The sequence below is a fragment of the Phragmites australis genome, chromosome 9 (assembly GCF_958298935.1).
Source record: "Phragmites australis chromosome 9, lpPhrAust1.1, whole genome shotgun sequence".
In the NCBI taxonomy this organism is placed as follows: domain Eukaryota; kingdom Viridiplantae; phylum Streptophyta; class Magnoliopsida; order Poales; family Poaceae; genus Phragmites; species Phragmites australis.
Window position 1 is genome coordinate 280535 of NC_084929.1, and position 8089 is coordinate 288623.

At 46.8% G+C, this 8089-nt stretch overlaps 2 protein-coding genes across 3 annotated transcripts; one reads left to right on the forward strand and one right to left on the reverse strand.

Moving 5' to 3' along the window:
* Positions 1-2144: 2144 nt before the first annotated feature.
* Positions 2145-5693, forward strand: LOC133928225 (peroxisomal membrane protein PEX14-like). 2 transcript variants are annotated; one of them, XM_062374453.1, is made up of 11 exons: positions 2145-2372; positions 2600-2811; positions 2917-2962; positions 3091-3263; positions 3341-3524; positions 3610-3780; positions 4038-4069; positions 4165-4207; positions 4296-4363; positions 4888-4929; positions 5029-5693. In XM_062374453.1, the coding sequence occupies exons 1-11, from the start codon at positions 2321-2323 to the stop codon at positions 5464-5466; spliced, it is 1461 nt and encodes a 486-aa protein (XP_062230437.1). In that variant the 5' UTR covers positions 2145-2320; the 3' UTR covers positions 5467-5693. The 2 variants fall into 2 exon arrangements, with proteins under 2 accessions (XP_062230437.1, XP_062230436.1); XM_062374452.1 differs by having other exon boundaries at positions 2146-2372; positions 2594-2811.
* Positions 5694-5991: 298 nt separating this feature from the next.
* Positions 5992-7684, reverse strand: LOC133928227 (uncharacterized). The gene has a single exon (XM_062374455.1). The coding sequence runs from the start codon at positions 7538-7540 to the stop codon at positions 6392-6394; it is 1149 nt and encodes a 382-aa protein (XP_062230439.1). The 5' UTR covers positions 7541-7684; the 3' UTR covers positions 5992-6391.
* Between the last annotated feature and the right edge of the window lie 405 nt (positions 7685-8089).

Consider the following 8089-nt stretch of genomic DNA (forward strand, 5'->3'; position numbering starts at 1 on the left):
AATATTGGCTTTAACTTTTGGATCAAACCAATTAAAACAGGTTGCTTGTAAGCTCTAGTTTACTCATAAAAATGTTTAAAAAATGTAGACTATGTTTGTACTCTGAATAAAATTGAGAGTTAAATAAAAAATATAAACAAACATGTACAACAGGTTCTTGCTTCTTTCTTCGTGAGTGACAGCTTTGAACGGCTGTATTCGGCACCTGAGATACTGAATATGGTCCTGTTTATCATATTCGGCATCTAATACAAGTTGTTTTCGGTACCTAAGGTGCTAAATACGTTGCACAATATGTATTTGGCACCTCATATATCGAAAACTACTGACCCCTGGTTTTTCGGTGCCTTGCATGCCAAAATCAGCTTTTAGGTACATGAGGTACCGAATACGCATGCTAAATTTGTAAATACGTCAAAAATTTATCTATTTTGTTAAATACAATGTCATTGTTGTCTATTTTTGGATTTTCGCTGTAGGGATGGTGATGTATTTTCACAGTGGAGATCCTATTATTTATTATTTTTTAGATAAATAAAAAGGTGGATATTTTTGGGATTTGTACAATTTTGGATCTTATTTGGATAATTTAATTAAATATTGGCTCGAACTTTTTGATCAAATAAATTAAAATGAGTTTCTAGTAAACTCTAGTTTGCTCATAAAAATGTTTAGATTTTTTTTTGACTACTTTTGTATTAATAAAATCGAGAGTTAAATAAAAACATAAACAAATACGTACAACCGATTCTAACTTCTTTCTTCGTGAGCGGCACAGCATTGGGCGGCTGTATTCGGCACCCGATATGCTAAATACAACATTGTTCACTATATACATGCTATTTTCGACACCTAAGGTATTGAATACGTTGCACAGTGTTGTATATTGGAGCAAGAGTTCGTCTTGCCCCAGTAAATACGGCAAGAGTTTCTTCTAAAGAGGAGAGTCAAGCTTGAAGATGAAGTTTAAGAGTAAGGAACACTACGAATATATTGATGGTAGAAAAAATGGATCGATCTAGGGGGAGTATCACAGCGTTCGCTCTGGTGCGTGTTCTATGTCCGTCTCCTGCCCACAGGACCATGACCTCCTATTTATAGGGTCATACGTAGCTTGGCGTACAAGTTATCATAATGTACAAATATCCGGGATCTAGCTAAATTACTGAGTCTTATCCCGGATGACTACCTTCTATCCTGTCGGGAGATAAATATTCACTGTGGTAATTATTGTGGTGCCTGCCCCCTGAAGGGGCGAGCCGGTCGCCAAATTACGGCCCGACGCCTCACTGTCATGGGTGTCATGAGTGGCGTCTATTCAGCCTAGGCCTTTAATGATGGTCACTTCCTTGCAGGCAAAGCACGACCGATGCTCCCCTCTCGATAGATTTTCCCAGGGCCTGCTGACTCACCTCGCTGCCTTCGGGAAGGTGGGCTGATCATCTCGAGGCGGGGGCCTCGGGAGGCATAGAACAGGGAGATGAAAACGTTGGGAAGCGGGACCCCGGAGGGCCATGACTTAGGGAGGCTGAAGCTTCGGAGGACCGAGGCTTCGGGAGGCCATGTTTCGGAAAGCTTCAGGAGGTCGAACCGGCGAAGCCAAGGGAGGACTTCGTAGGTGTGAAAGGGGTACCGTGAAATGATATGATGATATCGAAAATAGAGCTTTTAACAGAGGGTTCGGAGATCAAGACTCTGGAGGGACCTGGATGGTGATCTTCGACCGTTATTCTCACGCTGTTTTATTTTCCCTCCAACACTATATTCAGCATCTCAGATGCCAAAAACTGTCGGGCCCACAATTTTCGGTGCCTCGCGTGTCGAAATCAACTTTTCGGTACGCGATGTGCCGAATAAACATGCTAAATTTACAAATACGTTAACATGTTATCTATTTTGGTAAATATGATACCGTATGCTGTCTATTTTTGGATTTTTGTTATAGGGTTCATGGTGATGTATTTTCACGGTGGAGATCCTATTGTTTATTATTTTTTAGATAAATAAAAAGGTGGATATTGTTGGGAGTTGTACATTTTTTGCTGTGTCAAAAACGAATTTAAGCAGAAAAAGATATTTGGTGGGGGCAACAATTTTGGTTGCGTATAGAAAGAAGATAATGTTGCGAATAAATACGTTGGGGATACACACCCAAACGCCAACTTGTGTCGTGCTGCCCTCATCTCAATCGGCGGCGGGGCGTCTCCCTAATCATCGATCGATCGATCGTCTCGTCGACGACTCCCGTGCCCCGTCCCTGCATCACACTGCGGCGAGGAGAGAAGCGTAGAGAAGAAAGACTCTGGTGAGAGGTGAGGCCATGGCCTCCGGCTCCGGCCCCGGCCCCGGCCAGCGGCAATCCCCCAACCCAGGTACCTGCCTCCCTTCCAATTCTATCATTCTTTTACCGATCGGATTCAATTCGATTTGTCCTTCCAAAAACTCTTACCTTTTTTCGCTTCAGTTTCTTTCTTTGCAATTGAATTGAATTGAGTTGAGTTGAAATCCTCTCTTGCTTCGATCCTATTGACAACATACGGGGTCGTCGCCTTCTCCTGATGGCTGGTGGGATGGGATGGGATCTTTGTACCAGGAGCAGCAGCATCAGCAGCAGATGGCGATGGAGCCGGGGCCAAGGAGCTGGTGTTCGAGGCGCCGCCGCAGCCGATGAGGGAGGAGTACGTCCAGAACGCCGTCAAGTTCCTCTCCCACCCAAAGGTCAGGGGCTCCCCCGTCGTCTACAGGCGATCCTTCCTCGAGAAGAAGGGCCTCACCACCCAAGAGATCGACGAGGCCTTCCGAAGAGTCCCTGTAAGATCCATCACCTTCTTCTTCTTCTACTCCTCCTCCCCTCCCTATGGCTAAGACCACCAACAGCTTCATTCATGTCCTGCCCTTTCTTGCTTTCTGCTGCAGGATTCGCAACCGAGTGCTACTGCTGCTGCTGCTTCACAGCAGCAAGGTAAGCATTAAGTAAATTAAATCGGCTCCCATTCCTCCCTGTAAAGATAAGGTTTTCTTGCTTGTCTGATCATGCTGATTTCATTAACAAGCTCAGGGAATGCCTTGTCTTTGTTTGCTTGCTTACAGCTAACAACCAGAGTCAATCCGCTGGCGTGCAAACTTACGCGCCAGTGCAATCTGTGCAACCAGCATCTGGCCCTGTCGTTCTTCCTACGCAACCCAGATTCAGCTGGTACCAAGCATTCCTTGCTGCAGGGCTGTTGCTTGGTTTTGGTGCTAGTGCTGCTGTCTTTATCAAGGTATTACTGCTGACCTCTCTACATGTTATGAATCTTTTCAGCTTAGTAACACAGGTATATTTGCATGTGCGGCGCAGAAACTGTTCCTTCCTAGGCTCAAGTCCTGGATCCGTAACATCGTAGCAGAAGGCGATGAAACTGAAGGCAGGCAACCTAAGGCCAAGATTGATGATGAAACTGCAGAGGCTGTAAAGGCTTCTGCATTGGCTGTTTCTGCTATTGCTAAAACAAACCAGGAGCTGCTTGTTTCAAAGGATGAAGGTTTCACGATACTTGTTCATGATTTGTTTATTCTTTACAGCCAGTAATGTAATTCACTCTTATGTTATTGTGTTCTTGTTGGCAGAAAAGAAGATACTTGTGACATTAACACAATCTCTAGATTCCCAAGCAAAGGAGTTAAAATCCTTGACCGAGTCACTAAATCATAGCAGGGAATCCATAAATATTAGCAGGGAGGATAGGTTTTCTCAGTACCGGCCATTGGAAGAGCATGTCCCTCCTGCTATAAGGAATGGTCAGTATACAAGATTTATGTGGTATTTCATACTTTAGTGTTTCTCTCTTTGCATCAAATAGCTCTATTATCTGAAGAGGTCCACCTTATGCCGTGACAGGGCTGTGTAAAATCATCTGCATGCAAGCCCTAGATTAGAAAAAGTTAGCTTTCTGGTTTTGATATAATTGTTGACTCTGATATCTAAGAGAATCTGTTGACTCTGATATCTATGTGAATCTCACCAACACTACCGTTTGTTTGATCACAATGTCCAGGGCCAGTTAACAGTTCATGGAGAACATCTCAGGTGTGCATTTATAATGTCCATCCCTTATTCCTGTTCCAAAAATATGCTCATGCTTTGAATCATTGTCCTATTTCTGACCACTTTCCCTCTTGTAGCAAGCTAACATGTATGGTGTGCCAAACAGTGACTTCGGCTCAGGTTGGTATCTTTTGTGAATCTCTATTTTGCCTTACTGAGCCTGGTGTTTCCTTGTTTCTTGTTACCTACTGTTTGCTTGCTTGAGCAGGGAGGTCTTCGTTTGTGCCAGCACCTACTGAACCTACATCTGGATCATTTTCAAGATCCTATGCTGAGGTAAGGAGCTGATCAGTTTATAATTGACATACTCTGCAACCGTCGATGGGTTCAGCTGGTTAACACAAAGGGTTGCGACCCATGAGACCTGAGTTTCATCCCCATCGGGCACACACCGGGTGGAAAAAAAAAATAACCTAGTCAAATAGATACTAATTGGCATCCATATAACATCTATCAAATTAGCTGGATTGACTTGTTGATGCACAATCTGATGTTGCACATTCACTTTAACCAACTTTCTTGGACAGCTAGTGCTGGCTGGCAGCCAACCTTTGAAGTTTCTGGATGTTTTTCACATCTGGGTTGATCAACTCGTGAAAATACCACATTTTGCAAATCAGCTAGAAATGGTTGTGTAGCCTGAAGGGAGCTGTTTGCAAATCAGCCATATGTTAATTCTTGCTTCTGTATTTTTTTTTTTTTTGGGAAAAATTGCCCTGGTAGCATTATATTTGAAGGGAAGCATGTGTCCTATTATAACTTGAACCACCACCCTGATTGTATTTTTGTGCTTTGAACAGACGATGTCTACTGCACAACGAGATAGGTCTTCTGGGAGTAAGGTGAGAGGGTGCCCCCTTGTCTGTTGCTTTTACTGCCATAATGATTTCTTTGAGTTTAAACTAACTTTCATTTTGTTTTTGTTTTTCTTATAAAAAAAGCCATGGGAGATGCAGCAATATTCACAGCAGAGGCCTGGTTATGGGTCCAACTCCCAGTTGAGTGATGATGGATCACACTCTGAAGCCCAGGACAACTATGCTCCTCCATACCACCAGAATGGGAAGGGCCCTGATTTTCAAGCAGATGTGCCTAGGCCTCTGGCCTACAACACTGGGGTTGAGGAAAGGCCGCCGCCTCAGCGGCGCTGGGTGCCCCCTCAGCCTCCAGGTGTTGTGATGCCCGAAGCAGCAGCCGCCATTCGTCAACCAAAGACCCTTCAAAAGCAACCCTCCAGCGAAGGAGCTGAGGCAGCTGGTGAGATGCAGGTGAATGGTGCACCAAGTGCGTCTGCTGTTGACGCTGATGTGCCAGTTAATGGTGGCACTGAAAGTGATGCTGGGCGTAGCGAGATCGAAGAACACCCAGAAGCCATCTAAGTAAAATCAAGACCAACCAAGAACCGAGAAGCAACCCAGGCTTAGAGATTCTGGTACATCCGGGATACGTTTTCTGAATAATATCTGTATCACAACAGCGGCAGAGCAGCAAAAGATGGATACCCATAATGCAATAAGTTGCAATTAATTGTTGATACGTGTTGTATATTTAGATTAATGCTACTGTGTACACTCGAAAACATATCAAGAAGATTTCTAATTTTGTATGGCTGTGCATTTAGGTGCTTACAGAATCTGCTTGTGAATTGTGTTGTCTTTAGGTCTTGAGCAAAATGGAGATGCTCGTTTGTTTAGGTGTTCTCCAGCAGATTGTATTCTGGGTCTGCCCGCAGCATTCAATCTGGCATTTCTGTTGTGCACGCATCATCGGTTGCTGCTCTGGAGCAGGGACTTCCTCTGTTGTGCATAAGCCGCATGACTGTCTGCAGGAAGGGTATTTCAGTGGAAATTGGACTGAAGGATCCAATTGCTTGTTCATAAAATTACCAGCAGTCTGCTAAAAGTTTTTTCTTCTGGCTGCAAGATGTTACAACTAGTAATAGGATTGCAATTGCTATTGTTGTCCCAGATCGAAGATGGAACATCCATCCTAGGTTTGCAGTTGCAGGCCTAATCAGCTACAGAAGCACATTACTTGAGAACAAGGTAAGGCATAAGGAAGGATACTGCATAGCCTAATTTTGTACTACCATTACAAATAGAGGTCTGCAATTACATGACTGACTAGATCTAGATGAGAAACTAGGAAACTAGGAAGGATTGCAGCTGCTGGCATGGGCTGGAGGATCCACGCTACAAAAGACTGAAAATCAACAGCTGCAGCAAGCTGATGAGTACCAGAAGCCATCATCAACTAGCAAAGGGTCAAACAGAGATGATAACCATCCATACAAGACTACAGAGCTTAATGGTGATGAGCAGTGGAAGAAGCACCCTTGAGCATCTTGTCAACCTTGGCCAGAAGACCTTGCATTTCTGCCACAAGATTACCCATGGCCGGCTTTGCTTCTTCAGGTGAGTTGGCCGCCTTAAACGATGCGGACGAGATCATCATCTCAAGGTTCTTCCTAATGTCCGTGAGCGGGAGCTTTGGGACATTGAGCGTGATCGGAGGGAGATCCTGGAGGCGTGCTGCGCCTAGAAAAAGAGTCTTGGCGCACCTGTAGGCAGCCTCTGCTTCAGCCCTGGTGGCAAACACGACACGCGCGCTGGCGCTGCGCTCGCCTCTGGCGATGGCAGGCTCGGAGTCGGAGTGGATGACCAAGCCAAACCTGCGGAATGTGGAGAGAAGCTCGTCTTTGGAAGGCAGAGGAGTGCCCTCTGCAAAGTCCAGGACAAGTGCCACCGGATTCCTGAAATGCTGCGCTTGCTCCTCCTCCTTCATCTTCTTCTTCTTCCTCCTCTCACCATTTGCCGCATTGATAAAGAAATCTGCTTGCGATGCCATCTTCATCTTGTGTGCAGCTTCTTCAAGTGCTGCAGCATTCTCCATTGCGTCATCTTGTTGCTTGGTAGCAGCAGCAGCTTGGGGATTCTTCCTCTTCTTGGCTAGCGCTGACCCTGGGGCTGGGGATCCATGAGCCATGGGTATGGCAGGGCCTGCACTGAGGTTGCGCGAGCCGGCGGAATCGGAAGGAGGATTGGCGAAGGAGGTGGAGACCCTCCTCCTGTACAGGGCGAGGAAACGGAGGGCCGGCGCATCGACCTGGGCAGCGCTGGGGCCGGTGGAGTCCAGGTCCGGGAGCGCGGCGGCGTGGAGAGCCGACAGCACATCCGCGGCGCAGACATTGGGCGGCGGCTCCTCCTCCTCCTGGACGCCGTCGTCGTCATCTGTGTCGGTGTCGGTGTAGGGAGCGGAGAGGTACCTGCTCCTCCTGCGCGCGCGCTTGGCCTCTCTTGCAACGGCGATGGCGGAGGCGGGAGGTGGTGGGGTCAGCTGGATATTGGTTTCCATGCTAGGGTGGCGCCGGGGAGGAGACGGCGAGGAGGAAAGGGGAGGAGGAGGAGGAGTGAAGTGAGACTTGTGGAGCTCGGCTCGAGCTCCAGTCGTCATGCTCCTCTGCTCACCAAGTGAAGTGCCTGCGCCTGCCTCTCCCTGCCTTTTCCTTCCACGTGTACATGCTCCTCCTGCTCACCTCAACAACACTAGCCACTTGTCGTTTTTTCTTGCTTGAAAAAAATGATATTTCAATTAAAAAAGCACCACTTCACTCGCTAAGATTAAATTTTCACAACCCCGTTTTCGTTTATGAAATTTCCTTTAAGAAACATTTTCCCATATGAATGGGAATGGGAATGGAAATGGAATCCGATACAATCAGTCATACTCTAGAGACTACAAATAGATGGACCTTTTGCCCCCTTAGACCGAACCCAACGGGTTCCCGTCCCGGGGCTCATTCCCTTCGCGATGGGAAAACGCCCGAGACGGGAACGGGAGACGATGCCCAACGGCATCCCTTCCCGGCGCGGCGTGGGATGGGAAAGGAGAGAGGTTCCCTCGGCCGTGGGAACCTCTCTCCGTTCCCTTCGCGCAGAAGGAGAGTGGGGAAGGCTCGGGCAGTTGGCGTCGCGCGCTGGTGCGGAAGACGCGGAGAGGAGA

Bases quoted from the DNA above. Each gene is read 5' to 3' on its own strand.
- LOC133928225 (XM_062374452.1), top strand. From the start codon at position 2,321: ATGGCCTCCGGCTCCGGCCCCGGCCCCGGCCAGCGGCAATCCCCCAAC. The intron at 3,264-3,340 runs GTATTACTGCTG...TGTGCGGCGCAG, and splicing joins GTGCTGCTGTCTTTATCAAG to AAACTGTTCCTTCCTAGGCT. The intron at 3,781-4,037 runs GTCAGTATACAA...CACAATGTCCAG, and splicing joins CCCTCCTGCTATAAGGAATG to GGCCAGTTAACAGTTCATGG.
- LOC133928227 (XM_062374455.1), bottom strand. From the start codon at position 7,540: ATGACGACTGGAGCTCGAGCCGAGCTCCACAAGTCTCACTTCACTCCT.